Genomic DNA, 24,155 nt, shown 5'->3' with positions numbered 1-24,155 from the left:
TGGCCTGTGTGTGTCTGTGGAGACATTGACCTCTAATGGTTTGAAAGAGCAACTGCAGTTATGCTAGGCTGTATGTTTATCACAGTTATATTCATATTATTATTAGCATATTGTTCCATCAGTGGCTGATACAAATGTTAAAATGCAAACAAGGGAAGGCAAAAAAATACTTTTTATGGGAACTCTGCAAAAAAAAAAAAAAATACATACATGATTACTGTAAACCCTAAGAATATATTTATAGATGTTAACTTCCCTATCAAATTATGCATGTTTAACTATGAGGATTGTGAAGTTAACTAAACTATAACCTTAAACTCTATGCAAAACAAATCTCTCTTAATGAAAGCAAGAAATGAACTCTGCACAATGATGTTCTTCTTTATTCATCTCCTGTGTATTTCAGTACAGCAAAGTCAATTTTTCCAATCATCAAAATTATTGCTTTGCTGTTCAGGAGACTATTTATGACCACCAGCATGAAACGTGTTACGTATAACCCAACAGTGAACAACACTGATTTATAAAAATCAAATTGTATTTTTCTCAGTCAGGTGAAGTTCAACATAAGACCCAAACTCCTTTATTAGGATATTTAAATAACAGATAAGTGTTTTACAGGGTTATTCTGGATGTATGCACGAAAGGTACGTCTGAAAGCCCAGAGATTGAAGAACTCCACATTGTATGGACTGTTTGGAAAAAAAATGCAGAAGATACTGTATTTATATACAAGTGCATGTGAATAAAATCTAGAAGTTGATAGCTTTTCCAAAGGAAGCAGCAAGGTTAGCTTCTCTGAAGGCCTCTGATACAGTCTGGGAAGAGACGAAAAGGTGGATTAGCATTATCGATTGTGGAAAAAAATATATAATTTAAAAAGTAGATTATATTTAGGACACTTACGGGATGGGCGTGACACACTCTTGCAATGTCCTCACATGATGCTCCATATTCCATAGCTAATGCTGCTTCATTAATCATTTCACCTGCCCCCTGTAAAATGAAAATTTAAGGTATAAATTATCACGTAATTAAAGATAACCTTTTATAGAGGAATAAAAAAGCAGACACATCATTACCGATCCCAGAATGTGTGATCCCAGCAGCCTGTCTGTGTCCTTGTGGCTCAGGATCTTTACCAGTCCATCTGTATCAGCATTCGTCTTGGCTCTGCTGTTGGCTGCGAAGGGGAATTTGCCTACCTTATACGGCACTCCCTGAAAAATAGGCAATTATTTGTTATTCTTGATGTATATTAGAGGAAAATGTTTGATATGTCATGCAGTTTAATGAGAAAGGTGTGCTAAAATAAAAACGAGATATAGGGATAGGCTTATATCACAATATGAGTAATTTTATTTATGGTAACGGTATGTAACACGATATAGATATTTTGTTTTAAATAAGGTCTTTATATCATCAAAATTTGATACCATAGAAATGTCTTAATTCTTGTCACCAGTGTCAGTATCACAAAATCAAATACTAGCCTAAATTTAAAACTACAGTAAAACAAATAAATAAGAAATGCTACATACATTGTATAAAGTAATCAAATGTATAAAATGCATATTCTTTACTGTGTAAATTAAATACATAGTTCATCTTATTAAAGTTACAAAAGTTATTTTACTCTTTTGCTGTTTGTTTAACATAAATGACAGAATATTAGACTGCTGTCACTTTAAGAACTGCCCGGATCCAATATACTCTTACACGCGTTTTCTTTCACAGCTGTTTGCTTTCACTTAAGACCTAAATTACTGTGTTTATGAGGATGCTTGCAAAGGCGGGCCTTTTGACACATGCAGTTGAGGTCAAAAGTTTACATACGCCTTGCAGAATCTTCAAAATGTTAATTATTTTACCAAAATAAGAGGAATCATACAAAATGCAACTTATTGCTTATTTAGTACTAAGCTGAATAAGATTTCACATAAAAGATGTTTACATATAGAGCACAAGAGAACATGGTTAAATTTATTAAAAGAGACCCCATTCAAAAGTTTTCATCCCTTGATTCTTAATACTGTGTTGTTACCTGAATGATTCACAGCTGTGTTTTTTGTTTAGTGATAGTTCATGAGTCCCTAGTTTGTCCTGAACAGTTAAACTGCCTGCTGTCAGAAAAATCCTTCAGGTCCCACAAATTCTTTGGTTTTTCAGAACTTTTGTGTATTTTAACCCTTTCCATCTTATGTAGCCTCTGAAGGGCAGTACTAAATGAAAAGGCAACATAAAAAAACGTACACGTCTTTATTCTGTTCAAATGTTTTCCTTCTGGAGCATCAGTTGGCATTTGAACCTTCTTTAATAGTTGCATATGAGCCTCTCAGTTGTCCTCAGTGTGAAAAGATGGATCTCAGAAGCATACAGTCATTGTTGGAAAGGTTTCAAATACACAAAAATGCTGAAAAACCAAAGAATTTGTGGGACCTGAAGGACTTTTCTCAGGAACAGCTGACAGTTTAACTGTTCAGGACAACTGAGGAACTCATGAACAACTACCACTAAACAAAACAACAACAACAAAAAAAAAAAAAAAAAAAAAAAAAAAAAAAAAAAAAAAAAAGAAACAGCTGTGGATTATTTAGGCAACACAGTATTAAGAATCAAGGGTAATTTTTATAAATTCAACTATTTTCTTTTGTGGACTATATGTAAATGTATTTTATGTCAAATATCTTATTCAGGTAAGTACTAAACAAACAACAACATGCACTGTATATGATTCCTCTTATTTTGGTAAAATAATTAACATTTTGCAGATTCTGAAAGGGGGATGTAAACTTTTGACCTCAACTGTACAAGTGTGTGTATTCAACCGTTCAAAGCCTATAACGTGGCAAAAATAACTCCCGTGCTCTATGAGCACCATTCACGTGTGCGCATCTCTCTGACAGCACTCAGAAACAGTCTCTCAGACAGTGCATGCATATACCAAAATGAGATCTCTTTTACTGCTTATTGGATTTAAACGGCTTAAAATCACTTGTTTTTAAACCGCAATGCTTAAATTTCGACCGATATATCGCTACTGCTAACAAGTCAACTCACTTCTTCTTTGAGCTGTTCCTCGGTCTTGCCGACCCAGGCGACCTCTGGATGTGTGTATATAACAGAGGGCACGCAGTTGTAGTCGATATGGACGGCTCCTCCTGCCATTCCCTCGACACAAATGATACCTTCATCTTCTGCTTTATGGGCCAACATAGGTCCAGCTACAACATCTCCAATGGCGTAGATACTGTAAGAGATTTGCAAAGCATTTTGGAACTTGTCTGCTGCAACATATACAAGAAAACTGATCTGATATCTCCATACCTGGGCACTTTGGTCTGGAAACGGCCGTTGACGGGGATTCTTCCACGGTTATCCAGTTCAATACCGACAGACTCGAGGCCAAGGTTGCTGGTGAAGGGACGGCGCCCAACGCACACTAGAAGAACGTCACAGGTGAGCGTTTCGTTCTTGCCACCAGCTGCAGCTTCCACACTAACCAACGGAAACAATCAAATGAGAAAAGGCACTAGATGAATTAGTTCCTAAATAGACGCTGAAGAAGTGTCTCACTTACGCCACATCGATCTTGCCGTCAGGTCTCCTGGTGGCGCCCATGACCTTGGTGCTCAGTTTGAACTTCAACCCCTGCTTCTGGAGAATTCGCTGGAAGTTCTTGGAGATCTCCATGTCGATGCCCATTCCACCGATGTGGCCGAGGAACTCCACTGCTGTAACTTTGGCGCCCAGTCTCTGCCAGACAGACCCCTGTGAACAAACAAAATGGATCTCAATTATCAACCCCAATTCGGAAGCACCATCAGATTTTAAATGTTACAAACAAGCAGGAATATTACCAAAAAGAAACAACTGAGATCAGTGTTGTGATGAACAGAAAATGAAATGCCTCAATTATTCAATCAAACACTCACCAACTCCACGCCAATGACTCCAGCTCCAATCACGATGAGCTCCTCTGGTACCTTCTTGAGGGACAAAGCGCCGGTGGATGAGACAATGGTGTCTTCATCAATCTATTAAAAGGAGAACATAATTAAACAAGACAGCAGACAACTCTTGGTTATAATCTTTTGTGTGAAATAAAAACTTGAAATCGCAATATGGCCTAGTATGTTTATCAAATCAAAAAGACTCCAATTTAAAATTGAGAAGAAGCACTTATAAACCGGCGGTTGTCAACAAAAGATAAGCTTTAAAGATGTGTGCACACCAAAAACTGAACTTCATTATTTGCTCAAGTAGTTTACATATTTATTGAAAAGACGCAAAGAGATGCAAATTAAGTGATGTGTAGGGTCTTATCTAGCAAAACAAATTATATTTATTAAATTATATAACCACAAACACTCCTCTTGCACTAGCTCTGCGATGCATCTTTGTGCATTTTGTAATCAAAAATGCAATCAAAATCAAAAAACTAATTTTCTCCTCCAACTTTAAAATCATCCGATATTGTTGTTTTACCTTTTTTGTAAAGGGTGTTTGACTTTCTTTGCACATTTGCTTTATAAACACTTATAAACACTCAGTACCTCCACCTATGTCACGTGTGACCTTTCCAACACCATTACATAATGCATGAGGTCAGGCTAAGGCAAGACGAGCATTTGTGGGTAAAATGTATATAAAATTTTGTAGTTTTTATAAAAATGACAGATCATTTTGCTAGATAAGACCTAGGGCTGGGCAAGAAATCAATTTTATCGATTACCTCGAATGTGTAGTTTACATCGATTTATTTGAATGAAAATCATTTTTCTCTTTAATATCCGCTGACGCTCCTCTCTGGGCTCCAGCAGTTCTGAATGGGCTCAGCCTTCCCCCCACGCATTTACCATATTAGAAATACACTAATATATACAGTGCCTTACGAAATTATTCATACCCCTTAATTTTTTTTCTCATTTTGTTATGTTGCTGGCTTATGTTAAACTACTTTAAATTACTTTTTTCCCCCACATCAATCTACACTTTCTACTCCATAATGGCGAAGCAAAAAATAGGTTTTTAACATTTGTGCAAATTTATTAAAAATAAAAAAACTGAAAAGATCCCGTTGCATAAGTATTCATACCCTTTTCTGGGACACTCGAAATTTAGCTCAGGAGCATTCATATTGCTTCTAGATGTTGCTACACTTCGAGTGGAGTTAAACTGTGGCAAATTTATTTGAATGAGTATGATTTAGAAAGGCACACACCTCTCAGAAAAGGTCTAACAGCTGAAAATGCATATCAGAGCAAAAACCAAGTCCTGAGGTCAAGATAACTGCCTGTAGAGCTCAGTGACAGACTTGTGTTAAGGCAATGATCTAGGGAAGAGATCAGAAAAAAAATCTGCTGCATTGAAGGTTCACAGAAGCATTATCCTTAATGGAAGACGACTGGAACAAGTAGGACTCTAGAAAATGTCTGCCAGCCCCCATCCAAGCTGACAGAGCTTGAGAGGTGAAAAGAAGAGGCAAAGAATGGCAGATAATTGCCAAATGCAGACGTGCAAAGCTTGTCACATCATCCCCAAAAAGACTTGAGGCTGTAAAGGTGCTTCAACGATGTACTGAGTTAAGGGTACAAATACTTATGCAATGTACTTATTTCAGCGTTTTATTTTTAATAAATTTGTAAAATTTGCAAATCTGGTTTTTGCTTTGTCATTATTATGGTGTATTGAGTGTAAATTGATGTGAGGAAAAACTCATTTAAAGCAGTTTAACATAATGCTGCAACAAAACAAAATGTGAAAAAAAAAATGAAGGGGTGAGCCATTAAATGGATATGATTAGCTGCCTGCTAGCAAGTTAGCCGGACCCGATCAGCATATTTGTGTTTGCGCTCAGGGGAGCTTTAAAGGTTTCTATGTGTTTTTGCAACGTAGAGTAATGTATCACGGACATATCTCACGAATCCTTTCATAAAGTGTAGATTGATTGTACAGTATAGCAAGCGTCGTTGATTATAATAGAGCTTTGTGATATTGCGAACCAAGATGAGTGACAGCTTTTAATAATTTTTAAGGGACTTTGTAAATGAGATATTGATTTAATACAACAGTTAAATAAACAAGAAGTTATTATTAACTGACTTACATTGTCTGACTATAACACCATTGCCTGATTTTGCTTTATTTCGTCGTCAAAAGTAGCCTGAAACAAGTCACATCTGAGCTGCTGCGCATCTCCATTCAAACACAGCGGTGTTTCGTTTATGAATGAACACGCATTTTTAAACAAATCTACTGAAATGATTAAATTTCCCATTCATAAAGACATAAAGTCATTTGCTTTAATCTGCATTAACCAGCTGTTCGAACAAATCATGAATGATATGATCAATGAATGATATGATTCAGTAATTAAATCAGTGTCTTGCCACCACCTGCTGGCAGATCGTTTCAGTTATTTAAATCATTTAATATTTCTGTATTCAAAATTTGAAATTTTTATATACGATATAACCGCAAGTACATATATATATTTTCATTTTTATTTGTCTTACAAACATTTACTGTGTACGGTATAATAAGAATGGGGCCTGGTGGAAAGCGATCACTGATGCAGTTGCAATGTATATTGCAAAATATATGGCTGGGACTGCGTAAAGCTTTGACGCTGCATTAAAACTGCAATTTGGACCTTCAAACCGTTGGCCAGCATTAAAGTCCACTATATGGAGAAAAATCCTGGAATGTTTTTCTAAAAACCTTAATTTCTTTGCACCTGAAGAAAAAAAAAACTAAACATCTTGGAAGACATGGGGCTGAGTAAATTATCAGGAAATCTCCTTCAAGTCTGGCCCTCAGGGTCCACTTTTCTGCAGAGTTAAGATCAAGCCCTAATCAAACACACCTAAACAAGTTAATGAAGGTCTTTGGGATTGCTGCAAAGTTACAGGTTTGAACAAGGTTGGAGCTGATCTCTGCAGAAGTTTAGTGGATGTAGGGCCAGAGTTGAGAACCTCTGATGTACAGTCATGGCCAAAAGTTTTGAGAATGACACAAATATTAGTTTTCACAAAGTTTGCTGCTAAATTGCTTTTAGATCTTTGTTTCAGTTGTTTCTGTGATGTACTGAAATATAATTACAAGCACTTCATACGTTTCAAAGGCTTTTATCGACAATTACATGACATTTATGCAAAGAGTCAGTATTTGCAGTGTTGGCCCTTCTTTTTCAGGACCTCTGCAATTCGACTGGGCATGCTCTCAATCAACTTCTGGGCCAAATCCTGACTGATAGCAACCCATTCTTTCATAATCACTTCTTGGAGTTTGTCAGAATTAGTGGGTTTTTGTTTGTCCACCCGCCTCTTGAGGATTGACCACAAGTTCTCAATGGGATTAAGATCTGGGGAGTTTCCAGGCCATGGACCCAAAATTTCAATGTTTTGGTCCCCGAGCCACTTAGTTATCACTTTTGCCTTATGGCACGGTGCTCCATCGTGCTGGAAAATGCATTGTTCTTCACCAAACTGTTGTTGGATTGTTGGAAGAAGTTGCTGTTGGAGGGTGTTTTGGTACCATTCTTTATTCATGGCTGTGTTTTTGGGCAAAATTGTGAGTGAGCCCACTCCCTTGGATGAGAAGCAACCCCACACATGAATGGTCTCAGGATGCTTTACTGTTGGCATGACACAGGACTGATGGTAACGTTCACCTTTTCTTCTCCGGACAAGCCTTTTTCCAGATGCCCCAAACAATCAAAAAGAGACATCATCAGAGAATATGACTTTGCCCCAGTCCTCAGCAGTCCATTCGCCATACTTTTTGCAGAAGATAAATCTGTCCCTGCTGTTTTTTTTTTTTTTTTGGAGAGAAGTGGCTTCTTTGCTGCCCTTCTTAACACCAGGCCATCTTCCAAAAGTCTTGGCCTCACTGTGCGTGCAGATGCGCTCACACCTGCCTGCTGCCATTCCTGAGCAAGCTCTGCACTGGTGGCACTCCGATCCCGCAGCTGAATCCTCTTTAGGAGACGATCCTGGCGCTTGCTGGACTTTCTTGGATGCCCTGAAGCCTTCTTAACAAGAATTGAACCTCTTTCCTTGAAGTTCTTGATGATCCTATAAATTGTTGATTTAGGTGCAATCTTAGTAGCCACAATATCCTTGCCTGTGAAGACATTTTTATGCAACGCAATGATGGCTGCACACGTTTCTTTGCAGGTCACCATGGTTAACAATGGAAGGACAATGAGTTCAAGCATCACCCTCCTTTTAACATGTCAAGTCTGCCATTCTAACCCAATCAGCCTGACATAATGATCTCCAGCCTTGTGCTCGTCAACATTCTCACCTGAGTTAACAAGACGATTACTGAAATGATCTCAGCAGGTCCTTTACTGACAGCAATGAAATGCAGTGGAAAGTTTTTTTGGGGATTAAGTTAATTTTCATGGCAAAGAAGGACTATGCAATTCATCTGATCACTCTTCATAACATTCTGGAGTATATGCAAATTGCTATTATAAAAACTTAAGCAGCCACTTTTCCAATTTCCAATATTTATGTAATTCTCAAAACTTTTGGCCACGACTAGACTGATCCACATCGATTATGATGCTCACTTAAACTCAGATTATACTTCCACTACGGTCTGCGTACTATCTGTGTGACGCATATTTCATCAATAGAAGTGTCCGCAGGTGTCCACGCACACCATTCATGTGCAACCCAAATATTTGTGTCCCTGCAGATGGTCTACACACAACAGTGCAGACACAAGATTATACTATGCATATGACAAAAATGAGCAGTATACTTTAAAAGCTGTATGGAAAAGGCTATGCGCCACCTGTTGGAGGTAGACCGCGAGGCTTAGGTTCTTGTCTATCTCTGATGTACCTCAATGCCTGGGAAGGGGGTGACCTCTGATCCAGTAGCTATGAGGATGTTCTTAGTGTTTATGACTTGCTCTCCTTCAGCAGTCTTTGCAGTCACTTGATTCTTGCCAGTTAGCATTCCAAAACCGTTGACATGAGTTACCTAGGGACAACAAATAATTTAGTATGGCCACAACCGCATGTTAAACACTTGATAAACATAAAACAAATGGAATAAATAAATACTGAATCTCACTTTGTTTTGTTTGAATAAGTGCGCGATTCCTCCTGTTAGAGCTTTGACAGCCCCGCTCTTCTGTGCCATCATCTTTTCCAGGTTCAGTGAGATCCCCTGAACTAATATAAAATAAATCATGGTGAAATAGACCGTTCAAATGGCCTCATTCAGATCTGTTGGCTACTGCATATCCTTGACGTTCAGGTCACAGTAACATCTGATATGTGGACCCATATCGCAATGTTTACACTTTAACTTACTTTCAATGCCTCTGCTTTCAAAATCGTTCCCGTGTGCCAAGTGATACAGGTACGAGTTGTTCAGCAGAGCCTTTAATAAGCAAAAAAAGATCAAGTTAAACATAAGTTAAAAGCATTTTGGAACAGTGATTTTTACAAATCACAAACCTTTGATGGTATGCAGCCCACATTCAAGCACGTTCCTCCGAGGGTCGCATTCTTTTCCACACATACTGTCTGTTGAACGAAGGTTAATTGTTACCAAAACAATCAAATGGTATGCTGTCTCATGGTATTTGTGATCCAGGTGTCAAAATGATACCTTAAAGCCAAGCTGAGCTGCTTTGATGGCGGCGACATATCCTCCAGGTCCAGAGCCCACAACTGTGACATCAGCATCAACTTTGACAAGACAAATGATCAGTTTAATATTGAATTACATATTAGTGCATTTCACATCATTTAACTTGTCTTCAAAGCCTTTTTTCTAATGAAGGTCATTGCTGTATTTAGCAGTACCAATCAAATTATAAGACCTTGGACCACAAAACCTTAAGTAGCACAGTTATATTTGTAGTAATAGCCAACAATACATTGTATGGGTCAAAATTATCGATTTTTCCTTTGTGCCAAAAATCATAAGGATATTAAGTAAAGATTAGGGGTGTGACGAGACACTTATCTCACGAGACGAGACGAGACGAGATTTTGGGTTCACGAGAACGAGACGAGACGATTTTTTAAACTTTTTTAAATAAATCCTCAATGATGAAATATATAGGGGACAATAGTATTTTATTCAACAAAAAACACAAAATGCAAAAAAAATAAATAAATAAATAAATGTAGGTGCATTTTGATATGAACTTGTACTTTATGAAATTAAACTTATATTTTAATTAATTATATGCAGTAATAAAAATGCTGCATGATTCTGGGTAAACTGAAAAACAATTGTCTTTTATAAACTGGAGATCACGATTCTGAAGAAAAAACGGATTAGAAAATTAAACAAAATTACATAATTTACTAGTGGTTCTGAAGTAATGTTCATTGCTTAAGTCTGAAAAAAAAAATGAAGGAGCCCGTGTCTCAATTAATAAAGACTTTCACTATTGGAATCTCTTGAATGTTTAATTCAATGAAAAATACTTTTTTTTAAACGTGCAGTTGTCGCCCTCTCCTGGTGAAGAGAATAAACGTTTCTCCACATACGTGTTATACTTTCGTTTTTGATCGCTACTGTAGACAAGAAGTGTTTATATCCAAACTATAAGCTTTTATCCCAGTACTTATGTTATTTAAATGTCTGTAACAAAGACATGATGATGATTATGTGGTTAAAAAGACTGTTTGTGTTGCTTTCTGAAACCATAGCAGTAAGAATGCAGATTTGAATGTCTTCAATAACTTTCACATCGGCGTCAGTGGAGCGTGAAACAGTTGTAATAGACAATGCTGAATCGTTGTCATTCATGAATAAGATCGCATGGGTGTTTGAATAGAGATCGTGATATTTATATAACTATTAGTCATGCAGCCCTAATGTAAACACTGCAAAATGTTTTGCCATGATATCGCCACGTTCTCGCGAGACCAGTCAGATCTCGCGGGACACATCGTAGTCTCGCGAGATCTCGTGCCACGAGATCTCGTCACACCCCTAGTAAAGATCATGTTCCGTGAAGATATTTTGTAAATATACTACTGTAAATATATCACAACTTAATTTTTGATTAGTAATATGCATTGCTAAAACATTAATCTGGACAACTTTAAATGCGATTTTCTCAATATCCTCAATTTTTTTCCACCCTCAGATTTTAGATTTTCAAATAGTTGTCAAATCTCAGTCAAATATTCTTCTATCCTAACAAACTATGCATCAATAGAAAGCCTATTTATAAATTGTATAAACCGACAAACAATCAAACTGGTTTTGTGGTCCTGTGTCACATATGACTTTAATTCATCTTACTTGCTCCTTTATCAGCATATGTCCTCGCAGACAAGACTGTGGCTCCATGCAGCTTGCAGGGGAGGTGCTGACCTCGCTGTATTGTTAGAAATAGAAACAGAATTTAATGTTATTATACAAATATTGCTTATCCATCATCTATTTTACTGCCTACAAATGACAAACAAAACATCTGAATACATTTATAATGAAATAAACAATCCTAAGGGAGAAAGACACAAAAATAGAAAAAATAAATATCATAATTTAATGATTTTTTTTATTTTATTTAAAGAAAAAATTAAGTTAATCACTAGTATTAAACAGTTGCGTAGTTATGTTGGAATAAAAGCAGGCCTCAAATATCTCCATATAAATATTAGATTAAAAAAAAGAAAAAAAGAAAATTAGACAAATTATTTGCCTTAGCCACTAACTGAAATAAAATAAGTGTAGGTTAAAGTACTAAAACAGAAATAAAATTAAACATAAATAAAAAAACTAAAATAATATAATATAATATAATAAATACAAACTAAATTTTGATTTTTAGACTTAAGAATCACTAACAGTCAGCATCCAATAACAAAAAGGCTCTGGGAATATTTATTTTATCCAACTTGCTGTTTATTTTTGCACAGTCTAGTACTGATAACTGAAAACAGACATTTATTATATAAACCGAAACATGCCATATTCTTGTGCAGTAAGACAGCACATGCATGACCAAAACTGCTATTTTAAAATATGTAGTCAATTCTTTTTCCAAACTAAATGTGATCCTGGACCACAAAACCAGTCTTAAGTAGCACAGGTGACGGGTGTATTTGTAGCAATAGCCAAAAATACATTGCATGGGTCAAAATTATCGATTTTTCTTTTATGCCAAAAATCATGATATTAAGTAAAGATCATGTTCCATAAAGACATTTTGTAAATTTCCTACCATAAATATATCAAAATGTATTTTTTTCTAAGTAATATGCATTGCGAAGACCTTCACTTGGACAACTTTAAAGGCAATTTTCTCAATATTTTGCTTTATTGCACCCTCAGATTCCACACTTTCAAATAGTTGTATTTCTATTCCCAACAAACCACATATGGAAAATCTTATTTATTTAGCTTTCAATTTAAATGAAATTGCCCTTTATGACTGGTTTTGTGGATCACAATTGTTTCCTAAATATGATTTTGTCTTAAAAACGAATGTTCTGTCTACCTAGACTGCACATTTAGGCATCGTTGGCATATTTTAGATATTTAAACATGGTTATAATGTTTAAAAAGGCAAAATACTTAGTTTGTACATGGATTAGAATAATGTGACCTATATGGCAAGTTATCAAAAAGCACCACAGACTCTAAACTACACACGCCCCTACAAGTTCAACCAATGATCACAGATCTAATTCGTAATTGTGTAAATATGCATTAACACTTTTCATAAACTACATGTAAATACAAGTAAATTCATGTAGCTAAACACATAAACCCATTCCGCTTCGTTTGTGTTTATGGGCTGACAACTGTGCTCGATGACATGCGAGTATGTTGGGCCTACACAGTAATAACACTGCATTTGTCTACAAACTTCTACACATTGTAACGGAGTATGAATATAACCTAAGTGCAACGTCATGAGCCAAATTAACAGACATTACCGTGGCGAGGGTGCGGTATAGATGGTTCCAGGTCTGCATTTTGACTGTACGTCCCTTCCGAGACCGCTTCACCTACAGCGATCGCTGTGTCCAAGGACTCGTCAATTTACGCATGCGCAGTACAGAAAATCGAGCAGAGTCGCTGCCTGATGATGTCACTCAAATATCTTGTTACTTAACCTGGAGAAGCTTCAAATCGCCTGTAAAACGAAGTTCGAAACAGTTTTACACTTATTTATTGTATTATTTATTATTTAAGTTTAAATTATGCTAAATCATTTTGGTCTCAAATTACATTGTTAATTGTTTTTGAGGTTTCCCGGCACAATTATTCAAATAGGTGAAACAATGATATGTTTAGGTTTTGTGATACCAGTTGGACTGGCAATGCAATCGAAATTCTTACTCTATTTGGAAAAAATCGTAAATAAAATAAATTATGTGTCAGTTATTAGATTGTTTTCTATTGACTTTATGACACATTTTCTATAAAGAACAACAGTAACGGCATCCCTGTTAATGAAATGATGACTGATTTTTTGTAAAATGTGAGCAGTAGATCTATTATGCATGTATATATTTTGTATATACAGTCAAGCCCAAAATTATTCATACCTCATTCATTACTCACTATCCTCCTGGCCAGCACAGGTGTCACTTTTGGCTTCCGACCACGTCCTCTTCACAGTGCGGAACGTCTTGTATTTTTTAATAATACTTTGCACCAGGCACGTGCACACATAGACATCAAAGGGGGCTTGAGCACCTGCCCTTTTTATTCCAGGAGAGAAAGTGCCCTTTTTTCCGGGGTGCTTTTTTTTTTTTTGAAAAATAATATATATTCCTGTTTGCGCACAGCTTCCCTGTCAAACAAATATATTTATTGAAGAATAGTATATCTAAATATCAGGTCAGGAGTTCTGAAGCCAGAGCATGCGCAGTAGTGTCGTGAGGCGGAGCCGCGGTGTCAAAGTCCCGCCCAAACTCTCGCAGACCCAATCGCACGATCGCAATCATGACACCACACCCCGTTTTTATAGCATCAAATAACTACTTAAAAGCGAACTTATTAGAAAAACGAACACCTGAACACAAATCAGCATTATAAGAACTACCTCACACGATGGAAATCATCTTTGGAAAAAAATTATTTGAAATGTAATTCGATTATTTAGTTTGGCTCACGTCCCATTAGATTACATGGAGAGGGCGGGGTTTATGACCTATACTGCAGCCAGCCACCGGGGGGCGATCAAAAACTTTTGACTTTACTTTTCAGGACACCTATGGCACACTTGGGTACATTAATCAATAAAACTGAGTAGAAATAAGTTATTTTGGTTATTCTAATCTAAATATATACTTGGAACTAGTAGCATAGAAAATGTTTTCAGAACATGCACATTGTGGAATGGTTTCCTTTGCTGCTCTATAAACCTATAGTGAAGGAGACCATGGTTTCTGTGTGAACTGATTATTTTGTAGACATCTTTTGAAAATTAAACAATTGCATGAGTTTGAGGAAGATAAAATTAACTTTTAATTTTTTTTTTTTTTTAAAGGAAGTCAGTGTTGAGTTAATATATATACGTTTTTGTTTAAAAAAAAAAAAAAAAAAAACTAATTATGGGAAGTGCCCTTTATTTCACTTGAGCCCCTGCCCCTCAAAATGTCTATGCACGTCCCTGCTTTGCACTGTAGCCACTGGAACTTCAAAACATTTAGATATGGTCTTATAGCCCTTTCCTGACTTGTGAGCAGCCACAATGCGCAGCCGCAGGTCCTCAGTGAGCTTCTTTGTCTTAGCCATGACTGTCCACAAACCAACAGCAGAGAGCTTCTGTTTTTCACCTGTTGAGTTGATTTAAACAGCTGTTCCCAATGAATCAGGGTAATTAGGATGCTTTAGAACAGCTTGGACTATTTGGAATGGTATAGAACTTTGGATTTTCCCATAGACTGTGACAGTTCGCAAAGGGTATGAATTATTTTGGACATGCCACTTTTTGTTCAAATGTAAATAAAAGCTGAGAAATATTTTTTCCACAATGATGCCTCTTGTACATCGTCTTATTATCTTTTGGGAGAAGCCTGTCTTATCTCCGGTCAAAAAAAAAAAAACTTGCTGGTTGAATAAAAGTAACTGTAAGTCAGAATTTGCCAGGGGTATGAATAATTCTGTTAAAAAAAACTGTTATAACTGTTGAACTGTTAACTGTATATTAATTGTTTTTCCCTGTTGAAAAATCAATAAAAATCTATTTATCATTGAAGCAGACTCACTTCTCAAATCTTACTTGGCTTACTTAGTTACTTACTGTACGAAATGTTTTAGCTATAATGTTTTTAATGGTCATTTATTTTATGCACAGCTTTTCCCCCTGCCTCTTACACCCTGAAAGTGCATAACATAAAGCATGCAAAAATTGTAATACTGTAATATAATATAATATATGTTCCTTTAAATAAAGGGGGGGAAAGAGTCAGTATCTGCGCAATTATCACTTTATTGTACTTCTCCTTTACAATCTTTGCCATTAAAACAACTCATCCCATACTGTATGCAAGAAAACAGTTCCCTCTAGTGGTTAAACAAGGCATCTTATACTCAAACTTTTTTCAAGAAACATTTTTATTTTTTTTATTGAACAATAAAAAAGCCAGACTGGTTTTAGCTGGTCAGCAGGCTAAAGACCAACTAAAACCAGCTACTTCCAGCCTAAACCAGCTAACCAGCCTAGGCTGGTTTTAGCAGTTTTTTTTCAACAGGGTTTTTTTTTAATGCAGAAGTAAGCCGTTTTTTTTTTAAAACTCATAACATTCACGTAAAAGAACAGTATGTGACACAGATTAATGCAAAGCAATAAAATACATACACAACCAGAATACCAAACGCAGTAAATACCTAAATAATAAATATAAACAGAAAATAAATAATTAAAAAGATAACATAAACTCCCATCCATATTTTTCCATTGATATGAGAGATTCATAAAATAGTTTCAAATCAATACATAAAATCTTAAAATTGAACATACAGTAATAACTATACATTGTAGATGGTAAATAGTAAAACTGTTAGCACTACAAACAAGTGTGTTCCAGTTCCAGTTTGCAATATCAAGCAGCAAAACGAGCTGTTTTCTACAGCTAAAAACAGTTGCAAGTGGGTGAGACCGGAAGCCTCACGTGTAAAATTTACAAATGACCTCGCCCACTCTTACAAAAAAATAAGGTGGATTCCCTTAAAAATATTTAAATTGAGGTGAAATTCAATAATAATTTGCTTCGACGACGATTATCTGTATTACAACTTCACTTTTATTAAGACATAATTATTCATTCATGATAATGAATACAATCACTAGTAACTTTTGCTACAACAGGGCATTGACTTTTGCCGCCTCCACTGCGCATGTGCGGTATCACAGCAACACTGATAAACTTGCAGATGGACGGTGAACCAGTGGCCGAGATGTCATCGCCGCGGGAGCAAGAGGCAGCAGAATACCTCGACAAACACAAAATTATTGAGCTGATGGATAATTTAACTAGTATGATTTTCTTCTACAGACCAGGTGAGATTTTTGACGCGTCTCGTAAGAGATTTGGAATATTAGCCTACTTGTTTAGTTCACTGTCTACTTATGTGTCGCATTTACCTTAATACATTTGAAATTGAGTGTTTGATGATATGAATAAAGACCGTTTTTTTGTAGTGCGTAGACGTCTAGAGTAGTAAACAGTTGTTTTCTTGCTTAACATTTTTATAAAACTTCATATAACTTACTTATAATACCAAATCTCATGAATTCTGCCGTTACAGATCGTCCAGGAGAATTTCTGATCGACCAACTCGAAAAGCTCAAAATTTCCAAAGTTCATCCGGGAAACCCTCCGTGCCTCTTTAACGAGTCCAATGTAGACGCGCTGTTTGAAATCCTGGATCCTTCCCATCAAGGCTTTATCACTTATAGTCAATACAAAGAAGGTAAAGCTATCATAATGTTGCACAGGTTGTAAAAGTCTGAGGTAATTTGAATAAAGGTGTCTTTCAAATGCAAATACATGTAAAATGTATCAACAAACATGTTTTGAATTGAGAATTTTACTGAAAATATATTGTATTATATTATATCATATTATAATACAAGTCAAATGTTTTTAAACAGTAAGATTTTTAATGTTCTTTAAAGAAGTGTCTTCTGCTCACCAAGCCTGCATTTATGTGATTCAGAATACAGCAAAAACTGTTTTCAAAGCTGATTTTTTTAGCATCGTTACTCCAGTCACACGATCCTTCAGAAATCATTCTAATATTCTGATTTGCTGCTCAAAAACATTTATTGTAATATAATATAATTACCTTTGAATAAAGAGGGAAAGAGACCATTTCTGCACAATGATCACTTTCGCGTACTTCCCCATCTTTGCCATTAGAGCAACTCATCTATACAGTACGTACGCAAGAAACAGTTCCCTCTAGTGGTTAACCAAGGCCACTGATACTCAGAAACTTTTTCCCACAACCAATAGAATACTATAAGGATCGCTCATGTGTCGTCATCATGACGTATTCTCAGTGGGGAACGCAAAGCATTTTGGGAATCCGCGGCACAAACATTAGGCGCCAGACTTGATTGCATGGAGGGAAGAGTTCAAGATGCTGTCTACCTGCTGTGTTATATACTGCAATAGTCGTTCTCACGATAGAGGTGGATTAAAGCTTAAGAACGGAATATCCTTTTATCGTTTTCCAGCGTGGAATAATAATTGTACAAGCCATGTTTTAGAGGTGACAAAAATGCGACGAATGGCATGGATAACCGCAGTAAGGAGACCCAATTTGTTTCTGTGATCAAAGCTGAATTTTCAGCATCATTACTCCAGTCTTCAGTGTTTGATCCTTAAGAAATCACTCTAATATGACGATCTGATGATCAAGAAACATTTATGATTATCAGTGTTGAAATGAACATCTTTGATGAATAGAAAGTTCAAAAGAACGTCCTTTATTTTAAATCTAAAGCTTTGTAACATTAAACACTACTGGTCAAAAGTTTGGGGTCAGTAAGAATTTTATTTTATTTTTTGGGGAAAGAAATAAAATAAATCAATACTTTTATTCATCAAGTTAAACTGATTAAAAGTTACAGTAAAGACATTTATAATGTTAGAAAATATTCTATTTTAAATGAATGCTGTTCTTTTGAACTTTCTATTCATCAAAGAATTTTAAGAAAATTTTGTACACAACAGTTTTCAACATTTATAATCATAAATGTTTCTTGAGCATCAAATCGTCATATTAAACTGATTTCTGAAAGATCATGTGACACTGAAGACTGGAGTAATGATGCTGAAAATTCAGCTTTGATCAAGAAATAAATTAAACTTTACTATATATTCACATAGAAAACAGCCGTTTTAAATTGGAATAATATTTCACAATATTACTGTTTTTTAAATTGTTTTTATCAAATAAATGCAGCCTTGGTGAGCAGAAGATACTTCTTTTAAAAACATTAAAGACTTTGCTGGATAAAATTGTGGTTATGTGCTGTGCTTTGACCAATATGTGTCCAAGTATTGTTGTGAAGCCATCGTGTTAGAATTATACACCATGCTCACATCTAATATGTAAAAAAAACAATTGTTTTCCAAAAGATTTTGTAATGTCTCTTCTCACATGTAACGTTAATGATTTTTAGCCATCTCTGTAAATAAAATACACAAAGACTGAATGAAATTCTGTCTCAATTACAAACTCAATTACATAACTTGAATAGTAGTAACAACCAACTTAATTTCAGTTTCTTTACATATTTAACATGTTAATACATTTAGTTCAAAACATTTACATTATAAAGAATCCATAGAAAAGAACTGGAAATGTATGAGGGTAGGTTGTGGGTGATAAGTTACAGACATGTGCAAGCATCGCACTGCCATGACTCTTCTCTGGCTGGTGCGCTGCTGAGTCCCACGCAACCTAAATGGAACCACTAATAAGGACAGTTCTGATTATCGCAACTTCGTGTGTGTATGCACTAACACTTAATATCATATAGTTGTATATATATATATATATGGGTGCTGGAAGTTGGGCAACAGTTTGACGTCCCTTGACCAGTCGCTCTGCTCGTAAGGATCCAGTCCTTTGATTCCCTTTATTTTCTCGTCATATCTCGTTTTTGCATAAGGATTTAGTTTTAGGCGGTATGGTCCGACAATGTTTTCTTTAGCTCGCTGCATTTTATAGGATTATATTCTGTTTTCACGTTAATTTTTCATTATTTTCATGCCAGATTACTAGCCTGCTATGCCAGCCGGGCCAAACATACCCATAATTCTTTGCGTTCTGAAGAGGTTGCCGCCCATTTGATCACATGTCTGAGCGATCTCTATAGTCATTTGTAGACTCATTTTCACATGCGTGGGAATTAAAAGAGACACACCATGCAAAAAATAAAAAAGGTTCTTTGTCATGTGGCTCGGTTTCATAACTGGCATCCTACAGTTTGTAAAACTCAAGCATTTATTACATGATATTCATATTTCAGCTGTAATACTATATAACTCATTCAATGTAATAATACAAAATTAAACATTAATATAAGATTAGGAACTACACTCCCATTCCCTGGCGCGGATTAACGCACAGGCTTATATAGGCTGCAGCCTAGGGGCCTCACGTGTTCAGGGGGCCTCGGATTGGCCAGACAATTTTTTTTTTATACTTAAGTGCGAACCAGGCAAGGCACGGCGCAGGCAGAGACACCAGTTTGGATGGGCCAGACCAATTGTGAACGTTAAATTAAAAACGTTATCTAATTACTGTTTAACCAATAAAAATTACTGACTAATATACTGTTAAATTATCTGTGACTATACATAATATACATTTTAATAGCTTGCTCTTTAAATATTTTGTTGCATTGTAAAAAAGTTTCGGTGCATAGGACGGACTTCGCGATCGCTCTACGTGGTTCTGACCAAAGAAGAGTGCTTTGGAATCTCCATTAGGTATCATAAGCATCATTCCTGGGCTGCGGGGGGCACCAAAAAATCTGGATCGTGAAAAATCATCACGACAGGCTACTAGTATAAATAACAAATAAAATATGTCTAAAGCATGTTGATATACAAAAGCAATATAAAGGTAATATAGGCCTAGACCAAATTAGCGGAGAAAAGGTGATCTCCTGTGCGGCCCTCTCTCCAGTCTCCCTTCCCCACCAGTGATGCGCGGGTTGATCCAAAATGAGCTGGAGGCTGCGGTTACCCGCGGTTACGAGTCATCCAAAAATATTTCTAATGTTATTCGGGTCGCGGTCGGTCGGGTCGTTTGAAATAAAGATGCCAATTAACCCTTTGTAATTCATATTGTACTAGACACAATTTTCTTTGAAATACACAGACCTATTTAACTTTTGAATGTTAAGCGTTATTAACTGTTGAATAAAGCTGAGGCGGAACAAAATGCCCGATTCCCAACACGCTTAACTGAGCAATGCCATTGTACCATTTTATAGGCTACTTTTAAACGTATATAGCTCAGTAATGTTAGTTTTATGTATTTTCTGAGAGGGGGTGGGATTTTTGTTGGGAAAGACGGGTTAGAGACGATTAGACTGGATAAACACATGCAGCACCTTAATTCTTAAGAAAATGTTTTTCCTAATAAATATTTTGATTATGTCCAATGCTTCTCTTTCTTTTTGGAATTATTAGACACGTCTTTTCAAATGCCTAGGTCTGTTTAATTTCCTTAATTATACAATTTCTAGCACTATTTTTAAACGTTTATTCAAGCAATAATATATAAATTATCTCAAATATATGCTTGTTTAAAACAAGGGATTGAAAACGAATTCAAAGGGTATTTTTCTTTACATTTCCAGAGAGCTAAACGAACGAAATTAAACATTACTTAATAAATTTAAAGCACTATAAATTCGTTTAAAACAACTATTAATATAGCCTATGTAAAATAATATTATTTGAAAACTTCGTTTTGAAGTGCATTCGTTATGTTTGTATAAGAAAATTCGTTAACCTAGCCTATTAAGTTGATTTAATATTCTTTATAATTTTTAGAAAAAGTTAAAAGTTAAGAAAAAAGGAGTTCGCTTGTAGTGTATCCTATATTTAGGGCTATAGGCTAATCTTTTTCTCAACTTTTATTACACTGTAGATCGAAATAAAATAATTCTTGATCATATTTAACATCGGAGAATCACTGACATAATTTAGAGTAGCCTACTTCGAAAACGAAACTATTTAAATCTGTATAAAGGAAAGACAAAATAAACCACAACAAGAAAAAATCTGTATTTTTCTTGTAATCAAGAACATTTCTTTTGACAAAATAGGGCTGGGTTGGAAAATATGTGACATCATTATGTTTTTTTAATTTAATCAATGTTGATTATGAAAGTGAGCATGCAGTGAGCATGCAGCATGAGAAAGATATGATACATCATGAGATGTGCAATATGTCTGGAGACATGGGTAAAACATTTTGACCACTTCATTAAGTTTTGTTTTGTAGTCTCTTTTTTAAAAGATTTTCGTTTTGTATGAATTGTATCTTAATTTTGATGTTTTATCAACCAATTGCCTGTGTTTAATAAATAACAAGCAAATATATAGCAGACAATGTAATAAGGCGCCGACACGATCAGTTGCATTGCATGTGAACTGGAGGGCGCCGAAACTCAGCTTGTGCCTCACAGATTTGAGAAATATAGGCTATCTATTATAGAAAGTTTGAAATGTCTACTTTTAAACGAAAATATTCAAAACTAAAATAAATAGGCTAGCCTTCTCTCTGAATATGTAATCATATGAAATGTGCGTTTCTCTCTGGCGTTCATGGCGAGACCACATCGTCAACTTCATCTTTGCAGCGACACAGAAAACACCAGTTTATTAATAAATAATTAAATGTCTCCTTGTGGTCTGCGCTTGAGTGCGGCTATATTACGTAAACGCTCATCGGGTATATAGCCTAAGTAATTAAATTAATATAAAGGGGCGATTTGTCCACGAATGGCTTAAATGAACAATTCGTTGACTTTAGTCGGAGGCAGCCCTTATTCCACATATTTGCAGGCCATTCTGGGTTGAGCCAGCGACCCTGAGTGGAATGAGCAAGCGGAATATTCAGAATGCGCTCTCCGCTCACATGCTCTGATCGGAACAAAGACGAACCAATGTCTGCTGAACTTGCGCAGAAACAAAGACAGGTTAGACATAACCAGCTTTTTAAAATTAACTTTTTAAAACTAATATTTAGACTATTTTAACACAAATTATGAGCTTACTGCCGATTTTTTTTTTATATATAATTCTTGACAAAATTAGAATATATTAAAAAAAATTTTTTTGGAATGGGCCTGTTGAAAAGTCGGTGGGCCAAAGGGGGGGGGCTCACACATAGATCAGCCTAGGGGCCCCTGACAACCTTCATCCGCCCCTGCCCATTCCAGCGTAATAATCAAAGAAGTTTGCTGCCGTAATATGGACGCAGCAGGCGCAGTAATATCACGCAGCGCCTGAAATTAGTTCCCAGCTAGGTAACTTCCAACGAGGAACGCTCCTTGTGCATGCAGTTGGTCACGTTGTGCTGCGATGTGCTGCGTGATATTACTGCGCCTGCTTCGGCAATATTACGGCAGCAAACCTCATTGACTATTACGCCGGAATGGGATTGTAGTTCCTAATCCTATCGGCCTAGAAAATCGCATCTTTACATTTTCCGCCGGTCTTAGTGTACAATATAACTACAGAAGAGTCAAGTTGTAAATAGGACAAATACCGCAACTCGTTGGTCATTTTTGAACGCGATGCTATTGGTCTAATAGGATTCGCCTTTTTGACGGATAATAATAATAATCGTCTTGCTATCGTCAAAGGCATCAGCAACTGGCGATATCTCTAACTATCGTCGATACACAATACTATTGTCTATCGGCACAACCCTAGACTGGAGTCATTTACTTATGGATTATTGTTAAGTTTTATCAGCTGCTTGGACTGTCATTCTGACGGCACCCATTCACTTCAGAGGATCCACGGGTGAGCAAGTGATATAATGCTAAATTTCTCCAAATCTGATTAACAAACAAACTCATCTACATCTTGGATGACCTGAGGGGTCACTAAATTTTAAATTCAATGACTATTTAAACTATTTTTTTTAAATCTATCAAATAATGTGACTGCGTTCAGTATCCGGTTTATTGTGTAAGTAGTAAATCATGGGGAAACATCTGACCCCTGAGAATGACCTGAATGCACTGCGACTTTTACACGACATTTCACTGAATACTTCCATGTAAAAATAAGTTGTTTTGTTAACAATTCACGAGTGTAAGAATTACTAATGATTTGACTTTGCTTACGCACAACATGGCTTCCCAACAGCACTGAAGACACTCGGCATCAAGAATTTCAATGAGTTCCCAGAAGGAGCCAGTGATGACAGAATATCACAAGAGACGTTCATAAAAGAGGCGTAAGTATAACTTCTGGAGTGAATGTGGAATCATTTGAAGATTCAAAAGCTCTGAATTCAGACCTAATACCTAATGCGTTTCACTGTGCCATGTATTGTTTTGTATAAATTTAATTATAACCAGCAGTATGTTGTGCATTTTGTTCATGGTTTATTCAGACCTTTCTAATTCTCTGTTTAGGACAGAAGGGCTTGTCAGAAGTGCAGCAACATTCAAGCAATAGGAGAACTCAACAACTTTGTCCTAAGTATCTTTACGATTGCTTTTATATAGAAAACAGTACATATTGTATGTATGTATATGTAAATAAATTACATAAAACAAGTACCTAAAGCAAATTGAAAATCTTCACACATTTCAGCATTTCTTAACTGTCTTGCCACTTCAGTTTTAACACTTTCTATATGTGTGGGTCAAATTTTGCCAACTTTGTTTTGCCATAGTTAAACTTTAAAGTGATAGTTCACCCAAAAATCTCAAAAACAAAAAACTCTGTCAGTTGCTCCAAACGTCTATGAGTTTCTGTCTTCCACTGAACACAAAAAAGGTATTTTGAAGAATGTTGGTAACCATACAATTGATGGTCCACACCATGGAAGTCAATGGGGTCTTAGTTTTCATTTTCAAGTGAATTATCCTCTTAAAATGAAGTGTAAAAACAAAAATTAATAATAATGCTAAAAAAGTGTTTTAATGCA

General features: G+C 36.0%; 2 protein-coding genes across 2 annotated transcripts; one reads left to right on the top strand and one right to left on the bottom strand.

Annotated features, from left to right (window-relative positions):
- Positions 1 to 361: 361 nt before the first annotated feature.
- On the bottom strand, positions 362 to 13,091 carry dld (deltaD). The gene is made up of 14 exons (XM_073831707.1): positions 12,935 to 13,091; positions 11,292 to 11,367; positions 9,636 to 9,715; positions 9,482 to 9,550; positions 9,335 to 9,404; positions 9,093 to 9,193; positions 8,859 to 8,999; positions 3,936 to 4,037; positions 3,581 to 3,771; positions 3,328 to 3,498; positions 3,061 to 3,250; positions 1,083 to 1,220; positions 907 to 996; positions 362 to 818 (listed from the first exon to the last, which is right to left on the bottom strand). The coding sequence occupies exons 1-14, from the start codon at positions 12,971 to 12,973 to the stop codon at positions 753 to 755; spliced, it is 1,524 nt and encodes a 507-aa protein (XP_073687808.1). The 5' UTR covers positions 12,974 to 13,091; the 3' UTR covers positions 362 to 752.
- A 3,290-nt stretch (positions 13,092 to 16,381) lies between these two features.
- efcab10 (EF-hand calcium binding domain 10) lies at positions 16,382 to 23,777 on the top strand. The gene is made up of 4 exons (XM_073832315.1): positions 16,382 to 16,512; positions 16,761 to 16,925; positions 23,366 to 23,456; positions 23,638 to 23,777. The coding sequence occupies exons 1-4, from the start codon at positions 16,386 to 16,388 to the stop codon at positions 23,678 to 23,680; spliced, it is 426 nt and encodes a 141-aa protein (XP_073688416.1). The 5' UTR covers positions 16,382 to 16,385; the 3' UTR covers positions 23,681 to 23,777.
- Positions 23,778 to 24,155: the final 378 nt, after the last annotated feature.

The sequence above is a fragment of the Garra rufa genome, chromosome 25 (genome assembly GCF_049309525.1).
Source record: "Garra rufa chromosome 25, GarRuf1.0, whole genome shotgun sequence".
NCBI classification, from domain to species: Eukaryota; Metazoa; Chordata; class Actinopteri; order Cypriniformes; family Cyprinidae; genus Garra; species Garra rufa.
Note: the sequence above shows the minus strand (reverse complement) of the source record. Positions and strands in the feature narration are given on the sequence as shown.

Coding starts and splice junctions, on each gene's coding strand:
- efcab10 (XM_073832315.1), top strand. CDS start 16,386: ATGGACGGTGAACCAGTGGCCGAGATGTCATCGCCGCGGGAGCAAGAG. Junction 16,513..16,760: donor GATTTTCTTCTACAGACCAG/GTGAGATTTTTG, acceptor CTGCCGTTACAG/ATCGTCCAGGAGAATTTCTG. Junction 16,926..23,365: donor TTATAGTCAATACAAAGAAG/GTAAAGCTATCA, acceptor GCTTCCCAACAG/CACTGAAGACACTCGGCATC.
- dld (XM_073831707.1), bottom strand. CDS start 12,973: ATGCAGACCTGGAACCATCTATACCGCACCCTCGCCACG. Junction 9,000..9,092: donor ACTTATTCAAACAAAACAAA/GTGAGATTCAGT, acceptor TGTTGTCCCTAG/GTAACTCATGTCAACGGTTT. Junction 997..1,082: donor GATCACACATTCTGGGATCG/GTAATGATGTGT, acceptor TTCATTTTACAG/GGGGCAGGTGAAATGATTAA.